The 13943-nt window shown below is 40.5% G+C and overlaps 1 protein-coding gene across 1 annotated transcript in view; it reads right to left on the bottom strand.

The window, feature by feature from the left end:
• The window catches only part of THBS4 (thrombospondin 4), an 83501-nt gene that overhangs the window by 43631 nt on the left and 25927 nt on the right, over positions 1 to 13943 (bottom strand). Inside the window, exons 2-6 of the mRNA XM_089658376.1 lie at positions 12815 to 13018; positions 11094 to 11341; positions 5832 to 5934; positions 4861 to 4943; positions 3530 to 3581 (exon numbers count right to left, since the gene is read on the bottom strand). Coding sequence (XP_089514502.1) covers positions 3530 to 3581; positions 4861 to 4943; positions 5832 to 5934; positions 11094 to 11341; positions 12815 to 13018 — 690 coding nt within the window. The remainder of the gene's footprint in view (positions 1 to 3529; positions 3582 to 4860; positions 4944 to 5831; positions 5935 to 11093; positions 11342 to 12814; positions 13019 to 13943) is intronic.

Below are 13943 nucleotides of genomic sequence, written 5' to 3'. Positions count from 1 at the left end.
GGTAGTTGCTGGACAGTTTAACCGACAAAAATCTCTTATATCTCCCATAGACTATATTGGTGAGATAGCAGCACTTGAGATCCTGCAAGTACAAATCTGATGGAAGAGTTCTCACTATTCTTGTTGGATTTTCAAATGTGTTTTATAATAGAGAAGAAGTAACAGTAGTAGCTAGGACATGCAAATATGGTCAGGAATTTGCATAACTCGCAGGTGGACAGGAAAGTATTGTGGCAAACTATCTCTTTGTTGGGGTATCCAATATATATATAATAAGCAAGTTGCTAACTTAACTCCCCAGGTTCAAGTAAAATATGCCTTTTGGGTGGACTGACCAAAAAAAAAATATTCTATTATTGGAAACTTCTGATGAGTAGTATTATATTTGATAATATGTTTGCTCTGCATAGATAGTAAAGTATATTACTAAGTTAATTGAAGTTCTCAGAGCTAGTTCTTGATATATTTGTGTTCAATCTGACCCACATACTAGCATGCAAAAAAAAATAATGGATGATGCACCATGCTAGGCAGGAATAAATACACAGATACGCAGGACAAAGTGTTATAAAAGAGACATGTTGTAATTAGATACATTAACAAAAAACTTTTTGCGTTTTAATGCTTTGTCTCCATGTATTATGGAAGATAACTATACCTGTTATAATTCCAGAAGCAGGAGCTTTACAGATTTAAAGTTGTATCATTTAAATATTTTTGATTATCCTCTAAAAAGTATCCTTTTGATAAAACATTTTTGACTTTTCAACCCAAATTCTGTAAACAAGCAAAGGTTACTTGGCATCTGCCTGAACCAATCCTTGAATTGGTCTTTGTTTCTGGTACAGTGATATTGACAAGTTTAATGATCAGTACACAGAACATATGACACAAGGTAGGGTTAGCACATAAGAAAAGAATTACCGTATGGTATACATTTTTTAGACTGTCGCTAGCAGTAGCTTCACCTTGGTCTACTCATTTGCACCTCTATAGGCAACATGCATATGGTATGAATTCCAGTCTAACCAGGGCTGGTGCTAGACTATTTTGTGCCCTAGGCAAGACCAGCTACTTTCGCCAACCAAAAAAAAAGAAATTAAAAATAATTTTTTTAAAACTGTAGAAAATATTAAATCAGCAAAACATGAAACTGCTAAATTTCTTTTAATTTGCAAAGATAACTGCCATAAGATGCTACCAACACCAATATTAAAGACAAAATCAGTGTCAGAGATGGACTGTATCTGTGGCTGGCAGTGGCAGGGTGACAGCTGCAGTGAGTGGGGGAAGACGGACCCACACACTCACAGATCCCAGGCTGGAATTCCCCAGGCAATGGGGGGGGGAGATAAAACACTGTGACAGCAGGAAGCCCAGCCCCTACACACACACTACCACCAAGACTGACACATATCAGCAGGCAGTAGAAGCGCAGGCTGTGGGATTGTGATGATGTCATCACTCACTGACACATTGCAAATGTGATGGATGGCCGGCCGGGTCACACTCACACAGACATGAGACATCAGAGTCAGACATTGCCTTCCTCCGCAGGCGCAGCTCTACCTCCGCTGATGTATGGGAAGAGAAAGGCTGGAACTCCACAGTGATCAGCAGCTCCCAGCTGGCTTGCAGTAAGGGACTGAGTCTGAGAGGAACAATGGAAGGAGCAGCAGCTCAGGTGCTACACTGGCCCCAGACACCTGGCATCTTCCTCCCCTCTGTTGCCCCTCCACTAGGCTGGAGGATCATTCATGATGTGGTGATGTCCCACATAGTGCGTGCCGGCCTGTGCTATGCCCAGGCACCCTTAGGTGGCAGTGTGCTCTAGGCGGCCACCTCATTTTCCTAGTGCAGGGGTCTGCAACCTTTAAGACATAAAGAGCCACTTGGACCCGTTTCCGAGAGGGAAAAAAAGACTGGGAGCCGCAAAACCATTGCAACATTTAAAACAAATCCGACACTGCATATATTGCAAAAAGCGCTTTGGTCATGAAGGGGGTTTAAGGGCCCAGTAAGCAAAGGGTTAATCAGGGCCACAGTGTATCGTCATAATCACAATCATAGCCTTAGGTCAGTGGTGGGCAACCTTTTTTTTCAACTGAGCCAAATCTCGCCAAAACCACGATTGAAATTTATTTTGAGAGAAACATTTTTAAAACTGAAAATACATCCCCATATAGTAATTCATCCCCCATATAGTAATTCATCCCCCATAGTAATTCATTCCCCATAGTAATTCATCCCCCATAGTAATTCATCCCCCATAGTAATTCATCCCCCCTATAGTAATTCATCCCCCATAGTAATTCATCCCCCATAGTAATTCATCCCCCATATAGTAATTCATCCCCCATATAGTAATTCATCCCCCCTATAGTAATTCATCCCCCCTATAATAATTCATCCCCCATATAGTAATTCATCCCCCATATAGTAATTCATCCCCCCTATAATAATTCATCCCCCATATAGTAATTCATCCCCCATATAGTAATTCATCCCCCATATAGTAATTAATCCCCCATAGTAATTCATCCCCCATATAGTAATTTATCCCCCATAGTAATTAATCCCCCATATAGTAATTCATCCCCCATAGTAATTGATCCCCCATATAGTAATTCATCCCCCATATAGTAATTCATCCCCCATATAGTAATTCATCCCCCATATAGTAATTAATCCCCCATAGTAATTCATCCCCCATATAGTAATTTATCCCCCATAGTAATTAATCCCCCATATAGTAATTCATCCCCCATAGTAATTGATCCCCCATATAGTAATTCATCCCCCATATAGTAATTCATCCCCCATATAGTAATTCATTCCCCATATAGTAATTCATCCTCCATAGTAATTAATCCCCCATATAGTAATTCATCCCCCATATAGTAATTCATCCCCCCTATAGTAATTCATCCCCCCTATAGTAATTCATTCCCCATATTGTGTCAATTCACTTACCTTTGCTACGCGCGTTCTTCTCGCCGTGTTCCCGCGCCGTTCTGGTCTTCAGGGCGGACTGTGAGAGGAGTTCGTCACGCTGCCCCGCCTACATCCTGACAGCCAATGTTTGCCAGCGGGCGCCCGGCACACAGAAGAGCTGCATTAAAAGAGCCGCGGCTTGACGACCCTATTGCCTGTCACCTGGTGGGCAGTGTGCTCCGGAGCCGCAGGAAAGGTGAAAAAGAGCCGCATGCGGCTCCGGAGCCGCGGGTTGCCGACACCCGTCCTAGTGGAAGCACAGGCCCTGAGTCTACCCTACTTATTGATATTACTCTAATTAAAGATTCATTTAATACTAATTAAAGATTAAGAGTGGGTTCCAGTGTACTGACTCTGTCACAGGAATCTTCGCATGTTGCGAACCCCTATGTGAAGAGTAATTTTTATTGTTGTGTAATAGATTTTTAATGGTACGTAAAAAAGTTGTTTTTGTGGTACTCAGCTTCTCTTCTATATGTCCACACAAAGTTCATGACTAAAAATGATAAAAAATGAAGATTTACAAAGCACTAACCACAAGCTTGGCATTCTGAGACAGTGTTCCTCAAAAACATGGTTTCCTTCACCTTGGGAAGACAAAGAAATCAAAATGTTCATACATTACCTAATATATATATACATTACCTAATATATATATAAAAAGCAACAGAAGATCAACTAATGCGGGAATTTTATACTGAACAGGAAAACTGCCCTTGTGACTGTAGTACTTGCAGACACCATAGACAACTGTTTTGCACAGCAAGCCTTTGAACTGATAGGTCAGAATACCGTGTCTTAAAACTTTTCACCTATCAGCATGGATCTCCTCGTGCAGTTTCAACTGTATGCTCGGCTAGTTATGAAGCAATCTGGACAGAATTTGGCAAAAGAGTAGCTTATTGAGCCTATGCATCAGTCTGCCTGCTAAAGTCCATGGTCAGTCTAACTTTGCTTTACAGACATTTCTGTGACAGAAGGCTGTTTATTAATCAGTGAATGGCCAGAGAGCATCAGAAGAGCCAAAATGTTTTATTTGCAGCTCATCACCCAGTAGTATATATAGTAACTATACAGGACTAGAATAGAGAATGTCTTTGGAATGGAGTTTGCAGGATGGAGGGAACTTTTTGCTTGTACAAAGCTGGATAGTCATGTTAAGGGACAAGATCCTGTAAAACTTAAAGTGGAGTTCCACTCATGCTGTCAAAAAATAAAAGTCAGCAGCTACAAAACGTGTAGCTGCTGACTTTTAAAAAACAGCCACTCACCTGTCCTTCGGTCCCGCGGTGTGTCCTCTGCAGCCCATTTCACCGACCCTCCTGTATTCCAGAAGGCATCTTCAGTGTGGGCACCTGGCAGTGATAGCTTTTGGCTTTACAGCTGGGTACCCACTGCGCATACGTGAGTAGCGCTGCACTTCATGAATGGTCTTGTAGTCTTCTGGGACCTGTCACGTGTCCCAAAAGACTACAGGGAGGGAGGGAGGGAGTACACCTTCCGCTTCCGATCGCCTAGGCAATTGGATGGGAAGCGGGAGCGGGTACCTGTCAAATTTGGGTACCTGCTCCCTCCCTGCCCCCCAAAGGTGCCAATCCTTAATGGGGACCAGTCCTTAAAGCGGAACTTCCCCTTTTGGGTGGAGCTCTGCTTTAAATCTGCAAAAAAAATGATTTTACAGTATAGGACAGATAAAATATTCCTCAGCAACATTACTTTGTGGTAGAAAAAGTTGCTGGATTACATAGCAGAAGTGTTATGCTACTGATGATAATTATGCCTAGAACATTGTATAATATTCATCACCCTGATATGTAACTATCAGCAGTAAAGTCAGAGATTAATGTTATTGAATGTTCCACTCACCTGTTGTCTCATGACATCTCTGAGTTCCCCCAGGAGTTGGTTCAGCTGTGAAATGTGCCCTAAAAGCTGCCTGCTGACATCACCTGCAAATAAAAATAATTATCATGGAAAATGCAGTTAATAACCTTACTTGCTGCTATGAAATGTCATGAGAATGAATGCAGAGAACTGCAAAGGAAGCTGATGCTGGGAGATGCCATACGTTGTGTCACAATAAACCATGTCCTGTAGGAACACTCATCTGTTACAATGCCTACAAATAACTGCTGGACGATAGAATACTTTGCATTGTACATTTTGTAGCCCACAGAATTCCACCATGAAAGGGCCACTTGTAGATGCCCCCCCCCCCAGGCCAAAATTTCTTAATCTTTCCCTGGTTGAATGTAATGTTTTTTATTTCTCAGGTAAAGGTAAAGGTCTAACATTTCCTCCTCTGTCTGTCTGCCTTCAACGCAATAATGTTAGGTATGTTCTGGTCCCAAAACAGATGTGATGATGTGCTAAGGTGCCAGTAATACCCATTATGTGCCTGTTATACAATACACTCAAAGTATTCTGTACAAGGCTTTTAATAATAGCAAATATTTTGGAACACCATCAATACACTTTATAGCATCACATTGGCCACTTCATCAGGAGTAGCGGTATAGGTAAACCAATTATGAAATGACAAAGATAGGCGCAATTTATAGGATCAGCCTGATATAAAATAGATATTTAATGATTCAGAGAAAAGCTCCATCCTTCCTCCCTTACTTCTCATGCCTGCTTGCTCTCTCTGGATGTTTATTAGATAGGTATTTGTAAAATAAAGATTTTATATACTGTACAAAGTAAAAAAAAAAATATAACATCGTTCAAAAGCTTATAAACATAAACAAAACATTCAAAAATGTATGAACCAAAAATTATTTTAGCTTCCCTTTAGGTCTGTGAATATGGAAATACTTACACTAAGTAGGACCCACCTGTATATTGTCCAGGTTCACTCTGCTGCATGAAACATTCTTGTATTGATGCTACTTGTGTCAGTGTACCTCCCATGACCAACTTCAGTTCTTCCATAGAATCCTGAAACAAAAAGACCAGAAGAGAAAAATGTGTTGACCATCATTGAACCAGCACCCAGCCAGGCAATTGCAATCTTTTGGAATACTTTTACTTCCATGCATGTCTTTCATGAGACAACATTGCTGTATAGGTACCCTAAAGTGGACCTTGCATGAAAATATCCCAGTCCCCTCCCCCATCACTCAATCCCACTGCAGGATCCTGGATTTAGTTATTATCCAAAATATCATGAGGATGCTTGGGCACATGCATCCAAATATTCAGCACCTAATGCTCTATGGGGTCGCTAGACAGTGTTGTGAGATGAAAACCTGAGGAATTCTCCCCCACAATGTAACAAAATATATAAAGTAGCAACAACATTAACAATCTCTGCATCCAACTCTGTTGATATGTAATCCCCTGTTACTGAAAGTTTTATAAAGTATACAGTGCCTTGAAAAAGTATTCATACCCCTTGAAATTTTTCACATTTTGTCATGTTACAACCAAAAACGTAAATTAATTTTATTGAGATTTTATATGATAGACCAACACAAACTGGCACATAATTGTGAAGTGGAAGGAAAAATGGTGTTCAAAATGTTTTACAAATAAATATCTAAAAAGTGTGGTGTGAATTTGTATTCAGCCCCCTTTACTCTGATACCCCATAACTAAAATCTAGTGGAACCAATTGCCTTCAGAAGTCACCTAATTAGTAAATAGAGTTACCTTCGTGTAATTTAGCTGCTTGCCCGCTGCCCCATAGCAGAAATACTGCTACAGGGCAGCACGGCTGCGCAAAATCACATGTTGCACTGTAGCAGATTTGCTCGCGCTCTACCCTTGCCGCATTGAAGGCTTCAGCTGTCGATCACCGGGTTCTGGCTGGTGATTCCCCACCGTCACCCGGCGATCGCCGAGTATCACTGACAGGGGAGAGGTCTGTATATAAATAGTAGAGCAATACAAAGCAGCATGCTTACAAGGTAAAGCACACACACAGCACACAGTTAACCCTTTGATCGCCCCAGATGTTAACCCCTTCCTGCCCAGTGTCATTAGTACAGTGTCAGTGCTTTTTATTAGCACTGACCACTGTATTGGTGTCACTGGTGATGTCAATGCCACCAAGTCAGTTCCCCCCAGTGTCAGAATGCCCAGTATATACTGCCATTTGCAAATGCTATAACATTCACGTAAACCTATTACTTTATACATATTGGGATTTTTTTTAGCAAAGACATGTAGCAGAATACATTTTGGCTTAAATTTTTGACGAAATTTGATTTTTAACATTTTTTTACTGGACATGTTTAATAGCAAAAAGTAAAAAAATATTGTTTTTTTCTCAAAATTGTCGGACGTTTTCATTTATAGTGCAAAAAATGAAAACCGCACATGTGATCAAATACCACTAAAAGAAAGCTCTATTCGTGGGGAAAAAAAAGGACATAAATTTCATTTGTGTGAAGCATTGCATGACCGCGCAATTGTCAGTTAAAGTAACACAGCACCATATAAAAAAAATGGCCTTGTCAGGGGGGGGGGGTAAATCCTCTGGAGGGCAAGTGGTAATGTCAGTGTAAATACAGCTGTTCTGTGAAGCCTTCACAGTTTTGTTAGAGAACATTAGTGAACAAACAGCATCATGAAGGTCAAGGAACACACCAGACAGGTCAGGGATAAACTTGTGGAGAAGTTTAAAGTAGGGTTAGGTTATAGAATATATCTCAAGCTTTGAACATCTCATGGAGCACTGTTCAATCCATAATCCGAAAATGGAAAGAATATGGTACAACTGCAAACCTACCAAGACATGGCCATCCACCAAAACTGACAGGCTAGGCAAGGAGAGCATTAATCACAGAAGCTGCCAAAAAGCCAATGGCAACTCTGGAGGAGCTGCAGAGATCCACAGCTCAGGTGGGAGAATCTGTCCACAGGACAACTATTAGTCGTGCACTCCACAAATCTGGACTTTATGGAAGAGTGACAAGAAGAAAGCCATTGTTGAAAGAAAGCCATAAGAAGTCCCGTTTGCAGTTTGTGAGGAGCCATGTGGGGGACACAGCAAACATGTGGAAGAAGGTGCTCTGGTCAGATGAGACCAAAATTTAACTTTTTTGGCCTAAAAGCAAAACGCTATGTGTAGTACAAAACTAACACTGCACATCACCCTGAACACACCATCCCCACCGTGAAACGTGGTGGTAGCAGCATCATGCTTCGGGGATTCTTTCCTTCAGCAGGGACAGAAGCTGGTCAGAGCCAATGGATGGAACCAAATACAGGGTAATCCTAGAAGAAAACCTGTTAGAGTCTGCAAAAGACTTCAGACTGGGGCGGAGGTTCACCTTCCAGCAGGACAAGGACCCTAAACATACAGCCAGAGCTACACTGGAATGGTTTAGATCAAAGCATATTCATGTGTTAGAATGGACCAGTCAAAGTCCAGACCTAAATCTGTGGCAAGACTTGAAAATTGCAGTTCACAGACACTCCCCATCCTATCTGACAGAGCTTGAGCTATTTTGCAAAGAAGAATGGGCAACAATTTCACTCTCTAGATGTGCAAAGCTGGTAGAGACAAACCCAAAGAGACTTGCAGCTGTAATTGCAGTGAAAGGTGGTTCTACGAAGTATTGACTCAGGGGGCTGAATACAAGCGCACACCACACTTTTCAGATAATTATTTGCAAAAAATGTTGAAAACCGTTTATCATTTTCCTTCCACTTCACAATTATGTGCTACTTTGTGTTGGTCTATGACATAAAATCCCAATAAAATACATTTACGTTTTTGGTTGTAACATGACAAAATGTGGAAAATTTCAAGAGGTATGAATACTTTTTCAAGACACTGCATATAAACCCAGAAAACAAAAATTTTATATATTGCAGGTATCAGTCTTCAGATGTGCTGGCCGCTATAGTTGCTTTTTGTAGGCTTTTTTTCTCCTCTATTTTCACCTAGTGATCCTGCTACTAACACACTTCCTGCCCTGGGATGACAACGCTCAATCACTGTATCTATGAAGGAAAAGCGTTGTCACCCTAACTTGCTCTTCTTATTTTGACTGCAAATAACTCCCCCTCACTTTATCTCTATTACATAGAGGGATGTTACTTTGTAGTTTACAGAAGATAGCTTGGAAAGTTGATAACATTGTTTTATATTTGACTTCGGTTAGGAAGGCAAGCTGGCCATAGATTGATTAAAATTGAGTCAGTTCAGCAGGGAATTTTGATCCATGTATGGCCAATGGTGCTCGACAGAAATCGATCAAACAGGAATGTTGGAAAGTAAAGCCCTTCAGTCCATGTCTTTTCTTGTGTGTAGATATTCAATTTGATTCCAACGTGTTTCCAAAGGTGCGGGAGATTGGTGGAGCTGGAGCTGGATGATCGGTGGTTAAAAGCTGAACCAACGCCGGAGGAATACACACTGATATATGGAGGTATTGTAGATATAAGATGGTGTTGGTTTGAAGAGAGTGGACCTTAGAGTTCATACATGCTTGTTTTTTTGTGAATCTGGTAAGGTGCATGGTCTGAAGGGTGAGGAGCGGTGCACACCAGGTAGATGGTTACAAATTTTGGGTGTTTGAGTTATATTTATAGAATGTGAGTGTTTATAACTAAAAGAATTTTATTTTTATTAATATAAATTACTACACTATATGATCTTTTCTTTTTTGGGGAGCCTATCGTATGAGGAGATCAACAGGTAGAGAACAGTGAAAGGATAATTGATAATACTGCAAGAATTGTTTGGACTGAGGGTAAGGGTAGAGGTGGTGGATACCAGAATTTTTTCACATGGTGGAGATAAGTTTGCACAGTATTTTGTTCTTTATGTGATCATGATTATTTGTTTTTAAATAGTTAATTTATCTTAAGAGATTACACTATATCTGATTTTTTTTGCGTGGTGGGAGAGAAACACATTGGAATCAAATTGAATGTCTACACACAAGAGAAGACACAAGTGTATGGACTGAAGGACTTTACTTGCTTTATTATCTGGTGAGAGCGTGAGAACATAATAAATAAAATAAGGAAGTTTTCCTGTGACTTTGGGGATGAACTTTTAAGAAACTCTGGACTGTACTTCAAGCGCTGGTTACTTATATATTATAGATCACACCTACCCAGGGGTGTAGTATATTTTTTCCAGCACCTGGGATTTCTCTTTACAACTCCTCAGGCGCTAAGTAATTCATTTTAAATGGGAATATTGGAAAACTTTTGTCAACCAGTGGCTGCAGTCAATTGTCTGCAGCTCTGACCAGTGTATTGTGACAGCGGAGAAGTCCCTGCTGTCAGAATACAATAATACAGCAGGGAGGATTCCTCCATCTACCCCACTTATGTGGATGAGGGTGATGGAGAAATTGTAATTTCCCCTAGTCATGGTTCACTAATACATAAGAATGTAGATGAAGGATGCTTTTCACCTAACTGACCAAATACTATAGGAATGTCCTTAATACGAACTGACCAAACCCCTTCAGATATGCGTGCTATCTTACTTAAAAGGTAATACTACTTTCCAGGCGTTACGATTAGTCATTACTACCAATTATTTCTATATACACCACAGGCAAGATTGGAGTAAGGTATTCTCTCAACAGAGCTGTTACATGCCCATGTCTGGCTTGATCATCTGCCAAGCTGTTGGAAATGGGCAGGAGTCCTTGCCGAAAGGCATTTATATCATACCTGTAGCTAAGTTTTCTTTTTATATTTTTCCAATATTGTTACATTTGTTACTGTTATCTTTCATTACTTAATTAAATGTTATATACAGTTTGATTTTACCTGCAAATGTTTGTGTGATCTCACTTTGCAGATCTCTAAATAAACCCCCCAAAAAATAAACGTAATTGTGATAATACAGGGGGAAACAGGGCATTTTTTCAATCAGCTGCTGAAAAACACTGCTCCAACCCACAAAGACCGTTTCTACTTTTGTTACTCTTCTCCTTTGGATTTCACTTTTTGCTTAAAAATTAGAAGTAAACTTAAACTGGTAATAGCTGCCTTATATTCGACATTATACTCTTTCTTCCTTCTACACCGATATCTTAGTCTACCTATTACATCCCACCAGTCTTTGTATCCCTTTTTGTGAACTTATTATAGAACTCATAGATTTTCAGATAAATTCTTGCCTGTCCTTTCTTCTGTATAGTCTTCAGTTGCACAGATCCTGTGTTCAAGTTTAATCCTGTGAGTGGTCGGGGCAGGTCTTTAATAGCATCCACTTGTATGCAGTCCAGGTACAGCTCAGCAGCGCTGGTTCCTCGATGCAGACCACTGAGGTGCAGGAGAAGTGAGTGTTGCTTGCCATCAGCAAGCTCAATGTTATTGAAGATGACTGAGTTCAGTTTACCATCACTCTTGAGGTATCGGAGAAAAGCTAAACCAAGACAACGAAGGAGAGGCAAAGATATGAACAACAGAAAACCATGTTATACAAAAAAGTTAAATTTCTTTCTCAACATTTATGCTCAGGGTTTTATTGCTTCAATATAGACCACCCTCCTTTTAAAATAAGGGCCTTTAAAGAAGATGGCATGACCATAATTTTAAAAACCTTAGTTCAAAAGTACTTGGCCCCAATGAACTCTGTGCACGGATTGCTAAAACTGTGGTCAGACAGCTCGCTCCCCCTCCCTCCATTGCTATTGAGCACAGATCTGCCCACCAGCAGCCAAAACCAGCTATTTTGAATCCAAGGGGTAAATAGAGGCATGTGTTGTGAATGACTGCGCTGGACAGCAGTACTGTCATTCAAAAAAACACAAGCCCACAGCAGCCTATGCCAGCTACTACACTAGTCTGTAGCTGCACTAGAGAATGTCCCCAACCCATGCACTGAAGCAACTCATCTGTGTTGTAACATGCTGCATTTCCAAAAAAAATATTCAGGAGCAGTTTCCTATGTACTGGTGTGCATTGACAGCCCCTTCAAAATGATTGGGCTTTCATAGCTCAACACAATAACATTTTGGGATTGATTTACTAAAACTGGAGAGTGCAAAATCTGGTGCAGCTCTGCATAGAAACCAATCAGCTTCCAGGTTTTATTGCCAAAGTTTAATTGAACAAGCTGAAGTTAGAAGCTGACTGGCTGACATGCACAGCTGCACCAGATTCTGGGTGCTCCAGTTTTAGTAAATCAACCCTAGTACGTCTGTTGGAGTACTGCACAGATGTGCACCTCATCTAAAATGTTGGATTTCCATATTGACAAGCAATATTTACAAGTACAGAGCGGTGAATCTCCCCAAAGGAGACAGCGATAAAAGTCTGAGAGGGGTTTAAAACGTCCTCACAGTATACAAAAATACAAAAAAAGGTTTTGACTTTAGCATCAACTTAAAGCCTCCAGAGTCCCTTTCCAGGCAAGTCTTATGCATTCCAAATTCACTCCCACAAATATTCTTCCAGGTGCTGTCAGGTAACGTTACGTTGTAACCATTCAATATATCTGGAAGAACTTTTATCAGATGCCTTAATATGTTGTTTTTAGGCTCTTTGTGTGCATGTTTGTGTGTGCAAGTCATGGGTAATGCAGCCCATTCATTTCAATGGGCTGCCCTATCCACAAGAAACATGGGGAAAGAAGCCCCCAAAACCTTTTTTGAAATCGTGCCACACTGAATCACACAGTGCTGTGAAATTTCGCCATGGCTGAGGAGGCGTGGGAGTGCCATTATGAAATAATGGCACCCTCACGGATCTGCTAAAGTACGGAGCATTTCTCTGTGGGTTGAGAACTCATGCAATTTTGCATGTTTTTCCCACCTGCAGAGATTTGAACCTAGCCTAAAAATGAATTTATTTCTGGAATAGTAGATTGGATCACACTCATCTTCTACAGACTTACCTTTGTTTAAACGTCCCATTACTGTGAATTCAAAGTACCTACTGTTCTCCTTAGTAGAGTACAAGCCAAAGAGAGTGATTGTAGACTTGGGCTGTAGTTTAAACGTGGACAGTACATACACTTCATTCATGGAGGGATTGTTGAGTGCTTGCTGAAGGTAGCTTGTGACCTGTCGCTGGACTGCTGGTGAGAGGAGATCAAGGACTAGAAAAGATGGGAAAAATGATATTCAGAGGAAAATTGTATTTCTACTGAGCACTTAACTATTACTTTATTTACCTTAAAGCCATTTTGATGTGAATTTCACTTTTTAGGTGCTCACTCTTCTATAATTTTGTTATAGTACTGAATATAAAAATTAATTGATTAGCCTCTATTTGGAGCTCTGTATTTGAATTAGCCTCCCTGCTTGACAACGGTTGAGATAACACAACTCTAGCATTATGTGAATGAGCATTAAAGTTAAATTGAACTTTCATTTTTAAATCTTAGATTGTAAGCTCCAAGGAGCAGGGCCCTCCTAACACTCTTGTATTGAACTGTATCATTCCTGTATTGTCTCCCTTTATATTGTAAAGCGCTGAGCAAACTGTTGGCGTTATATAAATCCTGAATAATAATAATAATGATAATAATTCAACTAAATACACTACAGAAACTAAAGATGTGCAAAGTATTAGTTTGTTTTCTTTGGAAAGCTGTCACAGAATGAACAGAAAAGCCTGTTCCTGCTATAATACTGTAAAGAAGAATCCCAGCACTTTGAGTAGAAACAATAGCCTGTCTGACATACCCCGTTAAGTCAGACCTATAACTCTGCAATCAGCAAAACTCATGCTTCCTGCTTATTGGACAGCTCTAGGTTGGATTCAGCGACGGTAGTTCAGACCTCTGCAGAAAGGCTGCTTCTTGTAGACAGGTCTCTAAACATGACTTAATCAATCCCATGTACACCTCCAGAGACTGCCTGTATCACGGCTCCTTCAGGCCTAACAGCGGCCATGCTCATAGTTCACAGTCTTCTAAGTACTCTTCTTCACCTTTACACATGGTGTGCCAAGGTGTGCCCAATGCACACACTCATCATACTCCTGGTCTCCCTTGACACATGGAGGTTATATACTAAAAT

This window comes from Staurois parvus, unplaced genomic scaffold (genome assembly GCF_062004578.1).
Source record: "Staurois parvus isolate SC_StPar_1 unplaced genomic scaffold, SC_StPar_1.0 ptg001065l, whole genome shotgun sequence".
In the NCBI taxonomy this organism is placed as follows: Eukaryota; Metazoa; Chordata; class Amphibia; order Anura; family Ranidae; genus Staurois; species Staurois parvus.
Note: the sequence above shows the minus strand (reverse complement) of the source record. Positions and strands in the feature narration are given on the sequence as shown.